Source organism: Python bivittatus, unplaced genomic scaffold, assembly GCF_059951505.1.
Source record: "Python bivittatus isolate LINGU-HERP-01145 unplaced genomic scaffold, Pbiv_v1 ctg000520_np1212, whole genome shotgun sequence".
NCBI lineage: Eukaryota > Metazoa > Chordata > Lepidosauria > Squamata > Pythonidae > Python > Python bivittatus.
In genome coordinates, this window is record NW_028277080.1 from 1548862 (window position 1) to 1563843 (window position 14982).

General features: G+C 39.5%; 1 protein-coding gene and 1 long non-coding RNA gene across 5 annotated transcripts; one reads left to right on the forward strand and one right to left on the reverse strand.

Moving 5' to 3' along the window:
• Nucleotides 1–3576: 3576 nt before the first annotated feature.
• LOC148214838 (uncharacterized) lies at nucleotides 3577–4641 on the reverse strand. Its single transcript, XR_015797356.1, has 2 exons — nucleotides 4368–4641; nucleotides 3577–3799 (listed from the first exon to the last, which is right to left on the reverse strand). It is a non-coding gene; the product is annotated as an uncharacterized LOC148214838 (long non-coding RNA).
• Nucleotides 4565–14915, forward strand: APTX (aprataxin). 4 transcript variants are annotated; one of them, XM_025166452.2, is made up of 8 exons: nucleotides 4565–4614; nucleotides 6452–6585; nucleotides 8765–8811; nucleotides 11000–11326; nucleotides 12727–12786; nucleotides 12882–13108; nucleotides 13274–13377; nucleotides 14066–14915. In XM_025166452.2, the coding sequence occupies exons 1-8, from the start codon at nucleotides 4601–4603 to the stop codon at nucleotides 14218–14220; spliced, it is 1068 nt and encodes a 355-aa protein (XP_025022220.1). In that variant the 5' UTR covers nucleotides 4565–4600; the 3' UTR covers nucleotides 14221–14915. The 4 variants fall into 4 exon arrangements, with proteins under 4 accessions (XP_025022220.1, XP_007427945.1, XP_015743500.1 ...); XM_007427883.3 differs by having other exon boundaries at nucleotides 4603–4669; XM_015888014.3 differs by lacking the exon at nucleotides 4565–4614 and adding an exon at nucleotides 4676–5897.
• Nucleotides 14916–14982: the final 67 nt, after the last annotated feature.

A 14982-nucleotide genomic window follows, 5' to 3' on the forward strand; every position in this document is an offset into this window, starting at 1 on the left:
TCTAGTGCGGTCCACTTTGAAACTGACTTTACTGATTTTACTTGTAGTATTGCCAGGAAGGAGGCACAGGCTACTTACAAAAGCAGCTGGGGAATTTCCTGTCTAGTCAGCTGTGAAACTAATTAAACAGGATTAAGATCATAACCTTTAAGGGTCATTAGTAAACAAAAGATGGCATTATTTTTCATGAAAATAAAAATTGTTTCATCACATGCATGAAGTGTTACTATTTTACCTCTGGGGGACTGGGTTGTGAACAGTGAGATCAGGGGGAAATGAAATGGACAACACCTACAGTGATGATTACCTTATGAAGCTCTTGATAAATTAAAACCAGCTGACATGTTAAACTCCATATTTACATTTCTTTGTTCAAAAACAATCTCCTTAAGGGCAATATTTGGTATTCTGGAAGCTGAAAAATGCAGTGATTTTTGTATATGCCTTTTCTGATCATCTTGTATAGATGGTTGTTTGTTCTGCTTGCAAACAATGGCATGCATCAGACAAGTGTTTTTCATCACTACTATGGATGGCATTATTGGGGCCTCTCTGAGTGTTGCTGGAACAACTGGGAGGATTGACTTACAAGGTGTTTCTGCTTGAAATTAGTTTCTATTTTATATCTCTGTTTCCTGGTCTGTTAAGTACCTGTTCAAGTGTTTAATGCCATTAGAGTTTCTATACACCTAAGTATGCAAAGGATAGTAATGTATGTTGCACCTCACCAAGTATAACTGAGGCTATAATTCTAAATTCATATACTGTATGACAGTGTTGTCCAAACTTGGCCACTTTAAGATGAGTGGACTTCAACTCCCAGAATTCCCCAGAGAGCATGAGTGGCTGGGGAATTCCCGGAGTTGAAGTCCACTCATCTTAAAGTGGCCAAGTTTGGACAACACTGCTGTATGAGGATATAAGTGGGGTGGTAGCTTTTTGGCCTTGAGGGACACATTTGTTTTGAGTTAGCAAACACACAGGCATGCATATACATGCCAACACACAGTCACTCACAGAACTGCTGGCGGAGAGTGAGCCTTAGTCTTTCTCACTTAACGATTCTGCTCAAAATCACTGCATCTCCATTGACAATGGCAGTGGAGAAGCAGTGGCTGGGAACAACATTACTGGAGAAATGTTATTTATTTATTTATTAAACCAATTTATATAGCCGCCCATCTCACCGCAGGTGACTCTGGGCAGTGTTATCCTCTTTGCTCCCATGATGATTCCATTCCAGATCACTGTTTCTCTGTTACTTCACTAGAAGGAAAAGCAGAAATAAATTCTGGGGTCCAAAGATTCCCAACCAATAGTGTAAACCATATGGGGACGCGGTGGTGCGGTGGCTTAATGACGCTGAAAGTTGCCGGCCAGAAATGGTCGACACTTCAGCAGTTTGAGCCCAGCTCCATGCGGCAGAGTGAGCTCCTGTCTCATCCCCAGCTTCTGCCAACCCAGCAGCTTGAAAGCATCTGCGAGTAGATAAATGGGTACTCTCACCCTGGTGGGAGGAAAAATGCTGGCGGCACCTTGCATGGGAGACGGGACCAGTTGCCGGTAACACGGAAGCCACGAACGCCCGAAAAAGGCACGAAGCAACAGAAACCCTGCCTCCTGCGCTCACCAGCTGGGCTCTGCTCTAGGAAGGAGGCAATGGCAAACCACTTCCGAAACACCTTGCCATGAAAACTGCAGGTACTCTTCCAGGCAGTCGCCGCAGAATCGGCCACGATTGAGTGCAGATAAAAAAAAAAGTGTAAACCTCACTGAGATTCCTGATTCCTATTATATAGGTAGGTGCAGTTAAGCTCACTTAAATCAATTAAATTTAATTACATTTGTTTAAGTGTTCCTAATCCTCAGAGGATTAGCTCAAGGCTTTCTACCCGAGATGGGAGAATATTTCACTGATCCGCTGTCTTCCCTCTAGCAGTCAATGACTGCTTCTGAACTGTGGCCAGTTGGCTACTCCATATATACATCACTCTGAACAGGTCTTTGGAACAATGGACAGAGTTGTGAGCCACAGACACCAGGATGTGGCTTCTCCAGGTAACAGGTCAGTGGGTGTGGGATTGCCTCTATTTTGCTGCCTCTTCTGATTTATTGCTTCATTTTACCTAATGATAGGATTGGCCCTGTACAAGCTCATGTTATACAGGTAGTCCTCAACTTACAACCACAATTGGGACCGGAACTTCTGTTGCTAAGCAATGTGTTGTTAAGTGAGTTGTGCCTGATTTTATGACCTTTGTTGCCATGGTTGTTAAGTGAATCACTGCAGTCATTAAGTGAATCCAGCTTCCCCCATTGACTTTGCACGTTGGAAGTCCCCTGGAAAGTTCACAAATGGTGATCACATGACCCCGGGAAGCTGCAACCATCGTAAATACATGCTGGTTGCCAAGCGCCCAAATTTTGATCACGTGACCACACGGACACTATGATGGTCATAATTGCGAGGACAGGTTGTAAGTCACTTTTTTCAATGCTGTTGTAACTTTGAACAATCATTAAATGAGTGGTTGGAAGTTAAGGACTATCTGTATGAAATTTTGGACTAAAATTGCACATATCCAGATTCAAGTCCACCCAAAGCTCATTGGATGACTTTGGACCTGTTATTACCTCTCAGCCTATCCTGCCTCATAGGATCATTGTAGTGGAAGAAAATCAGAGGAATCAGTACTCCACTTCAGGCTCCTGGAGAAAAGGCAGCATATAATTCCAACAATACAGTTAACATCCTGATACTAAAATTGGTAAGAGACTTATTTTATGTAAGCTTAATAAAAATCTATTCATTTCACAATTTTTAAATTGCTTTAATATACAGAAAAAGAACAAGGAGCAAAAGGAAAAAAAGCCCTCCCCCCAAAATTCTAATATATATGGAAAGCAGTTCAGTTTTCAAACACATGATTAAAAGTTGACCACATAGAATAATATTGAACTCCCTCTCCATAATACCAGTGAAAAGCCAGTTCGTAAGCAGAATGTGAACACATACTGTAACATTAATCAAATAAAACCAGGATAGCACTATTGTTCCATTGTAAAAGAATAACCTTTTTTTGCTACATCACATGCTTCATAAATCTAATTTTTCATATAATAATTAAAGTCCACATTTCTGGTTTATGCTTCACAACTGCATTATCTTTAAATATTACTCTTCCCCAAATGTATTAAAAATTTGTGGATACTAAACTGAAATAGGGCAATATCACACGAAGCCCATAAGATATGGGTAAGTATTCCCTTCAATATTTTACATTTCCAGGATACTGAGGCAGAAAACCAAATATTTTCAAGCATTCTTTGGTTGAAACAAATAAAGATGAAAGATCTTTTGTTGGATCATTCTTGTTTTAAATCCTTAGATTTAAGTTCTTATTTTTTAATATAATATGTAATAATGTAATATTCCTTTTTTTACAAAGTTTATCTTTCCTCATAAGCTCATTGGGATTTTAAAAACATATTAATACCAATTTTAATCTTAAGATTTTACTGTTTGGGATATTTATACCTACACATTTCCTTTTAAATATTTAAAAGAATCCAATATATATAAAGCACCATTTTATTGTATTGCCCTCAAAAGATTATAGGAAATTAATGTCATATTATGTAAAACAATCCTGATGGTTTGGGGCGGGACATTTAAATTTGTTCCAGAGTTGCACAAATATGTAACAGCGTTTTTTTCATCAACTTCTCTAAAAATGGGTTACTGGAGTTAATTCCTCCCAAATCTTCAACTGTGGAATTTCAGAAGCAGCAGTGGCATCTAGACAAAAGGACAACAAAAGCTGCTTAGAATCAAACTCTTAAGAGGTGCTCAGAAAAATTGAAATCCTACACCTACCTACCATAGGCCTGCAGAAATCCACAAGACTACTAAGTGGAGGCAAAGCGATTCAGAAAACTCTTAATGTTGTGACTTCTGCATCCAGATTTTGGAAGCCCTAATTCTCCTGAAAGTAGTTCCATAAGATTTTGAATTCTGGTATATTCAGCATAGCAATTGTTTAAAAATACACATTAGCTGCATGTCATTTTTATGTCACTTAAGTAGTATCCTCATGGGAGCCTCAAAGCAGCAGCTTCTCCCATCTCTGCTTTAATTAACATCCGGCCTGCTAAAACGTTTTAGAGAATTCAAGAGCTCGCTAAATATTTGGTGAGATTTTGATTGGCCTTAATAGCAATATTAGTTGGCAATGATTTGGGGTTTTTTAAATGGATCAGCATAGCCTTTTTTATTTGATTTAGCTACATACTGATAGTACAATAGTTCTTTAAAATAACCCCAACGTCCATCCGTCCATCCCATATTTTTAAAGCTTTTACTGTACATTTAAAACATAAAGAGAAAGTCCAACGAAGAATCTTTGTACATCTGCAACTCACACGCGACCAAACACTTTTTTTCTAGTCTCCATCCGCGGGAAAGAAAGGCCGAGAAGCTCGCTGGTATTTACTTCCTTCCTCCTAGGGGGTGGGAATAAGGAATCAGGAACTGATTTGATTGGTCTCGAAGCAGTACAGAGGGACGCTATTGGCTAGGGAAATGTAGACGTGTGCAGAGATGGCAACGTGGAGGTGAGCAGAAACGCAAGGGAGTGTGAGTTGGAGGAAGGAAGAGAAAAAGCTTCTGGTATTTATTGGGAGGGAGAAATAATCCACCGAAAATATATGGGAGGGACGAAATCGGATGGCGTAATGGTCTGTAAAAAAGTCAAGCACAAAATTGCATTGGGGGATGGCGCAAGGCGTGTGCTTTTTGTCTGGAAGAATGTTCCTGTTATAACACCTTCCTAGGAAGAACTCGTATATCCAAACAGTCAGTGACTCTAAACTGCGAGGAGCCAGACTCCAGCTCCTCCAGTGCTTCATTGATAGTGCCGGGTTTCCGTGTTACTCCGGCCGCAGTCCTTTGCAGGCTGAACTTAGTAAAATGGACTTCTTAGTAAACATGCATTAAATCTGGGTGTCGGTGATGTGGCTCATAGCCTGGGTAGAATACAATGTAGAGCCAAACTTTGGATCCGTGTATCCGTGAGCAGCTGCTTCTTATAAGTCGTTGCAGTTGTCCACTTCAAAATCCCGTGTGTGTGTGTGTCGAACGTAGTCCTGATCGGTCATATTTGCAATATCACGATGAAAAAAAAGGAAGCTAACCAGTTCCGTTTCTCCTGCAAAGTAGTTTCTGGATTCTGAAAGGGCTGAACCCTGCTGCTGCCTGATACGGAATCCCGTTGAGTTCAAAAAAAGCACCTTCTGAAGTGATTACGAAACTGAGAATTACAAAGAAAAAAAAAAATAACTAACTGCACTTTTTGCTTGGTTCCTCTGTTGCAGTAGTTATGTAGTAAAAAAAAAAAAAAAGGCAGTTAATGTTTTTATTTATCATTGTTCAAAAGCTAAGGTTTTGCAGACTTTCCCCAAACGAATTTAAAATTCTTTTCTGAATTTCTCATGAAACAAAATACAGTTAACTCTGTATTTCAGTTTAGAAACTAAATAAGCTACCTATTGGAGTATTCTGGGCGTGCTAAAAATAGGAGAGCAAACATTCAGCTTAAATATGATTATGTCCCTTGTTTTTATCTGCAAAAATAATTAGGTTGCTTGGACTCTACTGTAGGCACACTCAGAAACAGCTCCAATTATAGAAAACCTTCATTTTATAGGCACAGTGCTTTCAGCTAATTCACCCATCATTACATAATTTTGCCCTTTGGCCAATAGTAAAATGCTTAGCGCTGCACTTCATCAGCTGAAAAAGGCAAGGTGCTGGTGGACTCATTCCAAATAAGTAGATTCTCTGTCTTTTCTCCTGAAGATGAGGAAACAGCTTTGCCTAGCATGAAGCAGTGGTTTTGGTCTGTATTAATGTATAAATTGCTACTTAAAAACTACTGGCAGACTTCAAAAATCGTGCTTTACAAATATGCTGAAAATCATTAGAGTGCATGAAATTATTCTGTGGCTTATACAAAAGTATAGTTTTTAAAAAATGGACATAGACTCCATATGAGTTACAGAACAATTTCTTTAATTGGAATGCTTTATAATTTAATTATTAAGTTTCTAGTAGAATTATAAATATATGTTATGCATAAACAATATAATTGAAAATGTAGCATAATGTAAACTATGTTTAATCAGTTTTATTTTCTCAATTTTATCTGTAAGAATTTTACATTTATAAAATAGATGAAAATAGTTTGTATCTCAACATTTTGGACCATAAGGTATTTGAAGTCTTGTATATTTCTGTGTTCTTCCGTTTGTAGATGGAGAGAGTAAATTTTATTGAATACCTCTAGTGGGTATTCTGGAATAAAATACTTCTATAGAACCGTAGATCATTCTCCCTAGCTGAATCTTAGTAAAACTGAGTATTTCTTTTCTTTTCTTTTCTCTCCTCCCTGAGCACAATGCGTGTGTGCTGGCTAGTGAGCAAAGATAGAAGCTGTCACCGAATTAAACTACCGCACTTAGAAATGGTGGTGATAGGGCGTGGGCCTGAAACAGAGATAACAGACAAGAAATGTTCACGAAGACAAGGTAAATTGGAGGTTAAGGTAGCAGTCCTAAGCATGCTAGGGAGTAAATCTTAGTAAATTCAATAGCTTTTACTTTGGATTGCTCTGTAAGTTGATTTTCCTTTTCCTTTTCCTTTTCCTTTTCCTTTTCCTTTCAATGGCATAAGTACTTCAGTGCCAAATAAAGGGTCAGAATAGGTGGTGTGGTGAGTAATAATTAAGTAGCTAAGAGATTGAGCTATGGATTAGGAAAACTGTGGTTTGAATCTAATTTCTGCTCAACTCTCAAGGATGGCTGCTTTCAGTTTCCCAGGTTACTTTTATTAATTAGATTTATTAATTGGCCATCTATTCCTAAAGACTCTGAAAGATGTACTACAGAGGAAAGTAATAAAAATAGGTGTCTGGATTACAAGATTATATATGTGACATATTTTCATTGATTTAACATTTTATAGCAACTAAGTAATATTTTGTTGTACAGGTAGTCCTCATTTAGCGACCACAATTGTGACTGGCAACTCAGTTGTTAAACGAAGTGGTTGCTAAGTGAAACCACAGCTGTGCTTATGATCTTACTTCAGCTTTCCTTTGCTTTACAGATCTGCTAAATGTAAGGACTGGTTGCAAAGTTACTTTTTCATCACCATTGTAACTGCAAACAGTTGCTAAACAAGTCAGTTGCTAAATGAGGACTACCTGTACTTCCCAACATTTTATAGATGAAAGGAAGGCCATACTTTTATATTTGCAATTTGCCTGTTGGTGGGTAGAAATAGCTGCAGCTAGTCCTCAGCTTACGACCACAATTGGGACAAGAATTTCCATCATTAAGCAATGCGATCATAAAGTGAGATGTCACATGACTGCATCGCTTAGCAACAGCAACTCCCATTGCCATCATTAAGTGAATTTCACCAGTTGTTAGCCAAGGACCCACCCCAATCCAAGCCATTCTGGGCTCAGTCCCTCCCAGCCCCAAGCCTCAGTAAGGTAAGGGACTGCCTCCACCTCCCCGCCTATTTCCCCCCCTCTGCCCTTTTGGCTACCCTGCACCCTGCTTTGCAGGGCGGCAAGCAGTCCCAGGACCACACGGCTCTGGGGCTGCTTGCCACATCCTGGGAAGCCACCCCAGTCCGGTCCCAGATGCAGTCGCCCTCACCACGCTGCACTCTGAGACCCCTGCCACCCTGGGCTCTGCTGCCCCAGCTGACCTTTGCTGTCTTGCTCCCACTGCTGATGAGGTGTGCCTGGCTGGGCTGCTGGGCCGGGTTCGGGCTTGCCATTTGTGCTGCAAAAAAACAAGGCCACAGCAAGCCACAGCACCTGGGAAGCCTCAGCAAGTGCCAGCAAGCATTCTTTCACCCAGCTGCCTTCTCTCCCAGTTCCCTGCAGGGGAGTTGAAGCGCCTCTGTAGTTGTAGGTGTGGGCGGGCTACGAAGTACCCAAATTTTGATCATATGATCATGGGGGGATTGCAATGGCTATAACTTTGGGGACCAGTTGTAAGTTCATTTTTCCAGCACTGTCGTAACTTTGAACAGTCGCTGAACAAATGGTCATAAGTAGAGGACTACCTGTACAGTAGCTGAAGTATTATAAGAAAGTTTAATAGAGAGCTTTAATCCTGTGTGGAATCTGCCCTTGTCAGAGGATAACAGTGACTCCAGCACACACTCAGCCACATATACTGCTTAGATAGTCCTGGAATGCACTGAATGAGGAGTTTCTTAACATTTTCTGTCCATGTATAGGACATTCATGTACAGTCTGGGGTGCAGGCATGTGAAGAACCCTAGTGCAGATGTGCACACAAACTTAGTCTGAAAAAGAAAAAAATATATAGCTTTTTTCTCCTTGAGGACAGGTACTAAAACCCAGGGACTGCCCTGCTAATCAGGAGTAGGGAGACAGTATGAGATTGAAATAAAGTATTAATCCATGATAGCATCTAATTTTAGCAATAACTTTAATCCATGTGACCATGGCTCTTCATCATTTTCTGGCTGTATTTACTTCCAAACTGACAAAAGAAATGTTTGAGAATAAATTGGTTGTCTGCTAGCACCTATTTTTTTAATTTAAACTGTATCATTGTCAAAGTGTTTGCTTTTCTGAATTGACCCATTTTTCTCTCCCTTCTCCCTCATGTCCATAAAATTCACAACCTAATATCATTCTCTGTCACCTTTTTTTTTCAGTACAGTTAAAAGCAGATTACAACAAAGGGTATGTCAAGGTTAAACAGGTACGCCCTTTCCCTCCATACAGCATTACTGAATCGTTTCTTTGCACTTGCTAAAGCTGAAACAGAAGAACAAAATCCTTCAGTCTTATAAGAACTAATCTTTGCTGTGCTATTGAGCTGGTTCACACCTTGTGCTAAGCCATGGTTTAAAAAAGGTTTATTGAATCAGTACAGTTCACTGAGTTTACAAAACATGTTTAGCTATAAAATGTGTTTTACAAACCATTGGTGGTTGAGTTTACACGCTGAGGCCAAGGAATTGAAATGATTGGGTGTTTTATAAATGTAGTAAATAAATGCTTTTAAAAATAGACCACAATTTGCAAACCACAGTGACTGGGTTTACAAACCATGCTAAGCCCAAACAGAGCAACCCTCAATTTGTCTTACCGCAAGCCAAGTCTATTGAGAAGAGGATTGTACGTATTCTATATTTCTTAAGAATTTACTTGCTTTGGACTTCAGTGTCACATCAGTTTCAAAAGCAGCTTTGAAATCTTTCAAATCGTTAAAAAACAGAGTGGGAGGGGTAAGTGACTGTGTGTGCTAAGGTTTAAGGAAACTTCACTTTTCACATTTAAGCCAGTTCCTAATGAGTGTAACTGTCACAGTTCTTGATCAGGTGACTCTGGGTGGCTTGATAGCTTGTAACAAAAGTGCTCAGGAAATGCTTTATAAAACTACAGTTTCCAGAATTTTCCAAGGGGAAACCAGGAGAGTATTTAGGCTGGTTTGAACCTATATTATAACTGAATCCGCAGACACAAAGGAATGGAAGTGTGTTTTTTTTTTCTTTTTTGTCTTTAGAAAAAGAGGAACTCTCTAGCACGATTTCCCTTTTACTCAGTTTGCTTCCACAGAGATCAATAAAGCAAGAGACTCAGCTGCCTTCTCTAACCAAGGTTTGATTTCACTGAGGAGGCTTTTGCTTGGAGTAGGTGGATTAACTATTGAATAAGACCATGCATCAGGAGAAACTTCTTTATATTTTATTTTATACTTATATTTTATTAACTTTGAACTTTATTATTAACTTCATTCTTTTGCTCCACCTGTTAAGATCCATGCCACTTGGTGGAAAACTACTACATTCCTCAGTCTTCTTTTAATATATAACAGACTTCATCCAGAAGTGTTTGCTTCAATCCAGAAAGTAAAGCTGAATTTCTTTGATTTCCTTGTTCCTTATAGGAGGACTAGAATGCTGTCCTATATATGTCTTCACAGCAGTAAGCCCCACTGGTTCTGTGGGACTTACTCCCAGATTAGTTGGTATGGGATAGCAATCAGTCTGAACTAGGAGCAGGTGGAAAATAGACTGGGTAGTTTCTGTGCATTTGCAATGGATTGGGAAATATTTCTAATTCTTGATATTTTTAGAATCATGGAGTTTAAGAGGCCTTTGAGACCCTCCCCTCAGTGCATAAATTCAGATTAAAGGAACCTTAACCTAGAGCTATGTAGCCTGTTTTGCATAGGAACATAAAATTTTGCAGAAGCAAAAGTACAGTCCGTGCTATGGCAGACCTTCTGCTCTTCCCTTGTGTCTCCTTAGTCCTCCTCACCTGCAAACTATTAAATATTAAAATATAAATAATTATAGAAATCAGCATTTTTTTCAGGCCCTGGTTGACAGTCCTCAGGGCACTCTCCCATCACAAGATTTTCACTATTTGATTTTGTGTGTGTGTATAATTAATTTGTGGAAACTGAGGAGAGCATTTTAGGGGATGGTGAATACCTTAGAGACATAAGAAGCCACTGTCACTCCTATTTTAATACATCCTAGCTTTTGTTGCACTATTTAGCCAATTAAAATTCATGTTAGAATTGTATAAAATTCAGAGGAAGCTATTGTTCTATGTAAACTATAGATTATGGCTCAACATTGTATGTAAACCCAGCCCCTGACACACATAGTCCCTTGGGGTTTTGGTCAAGGTCTTATCTGGATCCAAACTAATATTCCTCTTCGAAGCATCATGCTGGGGCAAAAACGTACTGATCTCTTCTTGAAAGGTAAACCTATAAAGCTCAATCCATTTTTGTTATGATGTTGCTAAAATGAGATGGTCAGTTATTGTTTGATAAGGTAGGAAATATCACAATATATTTCAGGGATGCTGGCTTTCAGGGAATTCAGGTATTAGTATGATGAATAATATTGGCTTTTTCTTTTGCTATCAAGATAGGAGTCAATCCAACCAGTATTGATCTAGTGGATGTTGGCAAAGATCAAGAAACTAAACTGAAGCCAGGACAGGTTCTCCATATTGTCAATAAATTGTATCCATATACTGTACAATTCTTGGAGGAAATGGGCACGTGTGCTAGTCGGGAAACCAAGAAACTCCAAAGTGAAAAAAGGCCACACAGTGAACCTGAGAACAGTGTGGAAAGTGTATCAGGAAAACAAATAAAAACAGACCACGTGGAACCACAAAACTACGATTCATGTAGTGAGGTGACGGATGGCAGTTCTGTTTCTTCATTTGAAAGCTCTTCTAGCAAAATGGTGAGCCAAGAAATATGAGTTACAACTGGTATTATTACAGAACTGAATGCAGGAAGGTAGGGATGGGGAATCTTCAGTCTATGGAGCCTCAAACCAAGGCCTCTCCTTTCCCAAAATCTCAGCCTTCCTTTTTCCTGCCCTGAGTTGTGTTTGAGCAATCATCTGGGTGTTTGCTTTTCTCTCATCAAAGAGAAAATAGTTGTAAGAACTTCTACAAGCTGTGGGGCTTCCTGAGAAACTCTAAAGACCTGCCTCCCAATTTTGCTTGACTCACTTAGGATATATGGATGATGGAAGAGAAGGTGGGGGATTGAACCTGAGGTTTTAATTTTGAGGATCAGTTTAATGGAAACTAATTTAATGGCTGATCCCTGCTTTAAAGAGTAGATGAGATAACAGGAGTTTATCTGTAACAGCTTTCAGATGATTTGGCAAGTCTTCCACTTTCTGTGAGGAGGTGTCAGACCTTCAAGGTAGACCAGACTAGGAAACCAAAGTAATGCACGCTAATACTACTTAGTTATTTAGTTTATAATAACAGAATCTTTCAAGTCTGAATGTGCTTCACCCCTCCCTCCCTTCTTTGGAGAACTAGGGAGGGTCTTGTCTGAGACACTTTCTCAGGTTACAGTTCTGGTCTGGACTCAGATTTCTTTTATCAGACCATTGTCTTGGTTACAGCTCTTCCTCCTGTTCTTCAAGGTTATTCTTTCTGCCCATTACATGAGGACTGGGAATTCCCTGCACCCCTGCTAACAATTCCCAGAATTTTTTTGAGGGGAGCCATAATATTTGAGTGAGAACAGACTGAAATAGCCTCGCTTTGGCCCACATGGAATTCCTGAAACCGCCCCTCCCCAATTTATTCTAGGATCCTTCAGATGTTCAGAAGAAATTATGAGAGCATACTAGGGCTGCAGGAAGAGGGAAACCTCTCCTTCCCTTCCTGTTTTGCTGATAAAAGCCATTCCATCATTGAGAGAGGTTAATTCAAGACTTATAATTATTTAGGGAGCAGGGAAAAAGTACCGAGAATGCTTTCGTTGCTCAGAGTTTGTGAGTGGCTGGCATTTTGAACTAGGTTGCCATCTGGGGGCAGGCACTGTCTGAATTGGTCTTAGTCTTGAGTAAGGTACTTTCTGCCTTTTGAGTTATATTTCTGTTTCTCCTAGGAGCAGTGTCAAAGTGATAAGTGTTTTAGCATTACATATACTCTGAAAAGTATATAAGTGTCTCCTAAAATTTTTGTAGTTATTGAGATAGCACAATTAAATTGATCTTAGATTGCAATCTTAAGCTTGCTTACTTAAGTAGCAGGAAGTGTGTCCTACTGGACTCTTTGGGATACAATTTAAAAATTATATATCCATAATATTTATGTTCTTCCATTTGTCCTTTAGGAATGTGTGCCATACTGGGCTCAAGGTCTGAAGCTTTCCATGCAAAACCCAGACATGCAGGTAAGGGTTTCATGTTGCTTTTGCTTAAAGACTGATATGCATGAGAGTATTAACATCATTGTAAACTCTGATGCATTTCCTTCCCTATTTGCTAGGTCTTCAAGGATGAACAAGTTGTAGTTATAAAGGATAAATATCCAAAAGCTCGCTATCACTGGTTAGTGTTGCCCTGGAAGTCTATTTCCACTTTATTTGCAGTGACTCACGAGCACCTTCAACTGTTGAAGCACATGCACATGGTTGGAGAAATGATAATCCAGCAGTGCCCAGAGAAAGACAACTTGTGCTTCAGACTAGGCTACCATGCCATTCCCAGCATGAGGTAAGGCAGAACTAGGGTGCACTAACCCTCTATCAAACATGCATTAGAAGGAATGCTGCCTTCTGACCCATATCTTTTGTTAGTAAAAAAGACTGTTTTAATATTGTTTTTCTTTTTGTTGTAGCCACACCAAACCTAGTTATCGTTTTTGCTTCATTTTCTTAGCCAGCTACATCTTCATGTCATTAGCCAAGACTTTGATTCTAAGTGGTTTAAAACCAAGAAGCACTGGAATTCTTTCACAACCAATTACTTCTTAGACTCCACAGGTAATAACATAGGTTATCTCTTTTAATGTCTACGTCCATTCAGACTTGGGTTTTTTTCCCTATAACTTAAGATCAAACTAGTTTAAAAGCCACAGCTATGTTGGTTTAATAAAGTTCCTGTGCCCGTCCCATAGAAAGCAAGTGGGTAGGTAAGTGCATCTACTTTAACACCAAAGGAATTGAGGCAAGGAAGGTGTTCTCCTGCAGAATGTTCTCCCAGTATGAGAGAAAAGGACCGTGGAAAGTGAAAATGTGGGAGGGCTCAGCTTCTTAAAAGGGCAAATCTCTTTCCTGTATATATTTGAAAAGCCCAGACACAGTTAAACAAATGTGGCTGCTACCTTCTTTGATTGGATTATAAGATTCTTCCAGAGCAAATTTTCTGCCAACCCATTCATACCAAACATTTTTGGATGTCTGCTATTGTGGGGATGGCTCCAGAAATGCAGCCATCTTACAGATGCTAATTTTGGGGTTTATAGAAAGAATCCTGGGACTTTGAGCTTGCTGATGTTGCTGAAAATTATGTGAAATGTCAAGGAATCCTCTCCTCCCAGCTTCTAGGGTTTTCTCAAAGTGAGAAAAGTATTGGTAGCTAAAGCCATTAATGTGAGTTTTGTAATGGGATGGATATGGCCAGACCTATAATCCTTGATATGTTATGTCTCTCCCCACCTTCCCTCTTCAGATGTGATAGCAATAGTAAAGAAGAAAGGAAAAGTAACTGTAGATAAGAATGCTCTCCAACTTCTGAAATTGCCTCTGAAGTGTCACATGTGCAAACAGCAACTACCGACTATCCCTCAGTTAAAAGAACACCTTAAAGAACACTGGCCAAAATGACTTGAGGACTCTGGCTTTATTCATGCACTACAGTTTACTGAGTATTGGGTAAATTCAGTTCCAGTGTTCATATGCAAATATTGATGCTATTGCCTTATGAAGTGTACCAAAGCATTATCTAGCTTAATGTGACCAATGGTATGGAAGGCGGGTGGCTGTTATGGATAGGAGGGATGTGGTAGTGTAGGAGGTTTGTACAACGTTGTTGTACTTGTGCTTTTGCAGTGGAACCCTCACCCATGACATCTCTATGCCCTCTGTGCTAAAGAATTCATTATAACTAATTGGCCAGCTAAAGTGAGCCCTGCTGCTGAATGAATCTTTTTGCTTGCTATGTAGTAACTGTGTTTTAGCTCTGACATGATGGAAGGAAACTTAGTGCCCATATTCAGGGTACTATTCTACATTTCAAAACTGGCATGGGTAAGAGATGAAAACCCCAAAAGGTACTGTAGTGAGATTTGTCTTGCAGCCTGAGGTATAATGTTTCTTGCTATGTTGGAGGCATTCATCTGCTTTCCCAGTTTGAATTTCACTTTACCACTGTACTGTTTCTAAGTGGATTGCTGTGGCATTACAATGTGAAATCTGAGATCTTATTTAAAAAAGGAATATTACTTGGAATCCTGTGTTTATTTCAATATGTGTATATGTTGATGTGCAAAGCAATACCTATTAAATTGTACTCCTGTCTACATCCTGCATTTCTTCAAATGATCTCAAGGTAGTGGAGATACTATTTCTCTTTTACACCCACACACA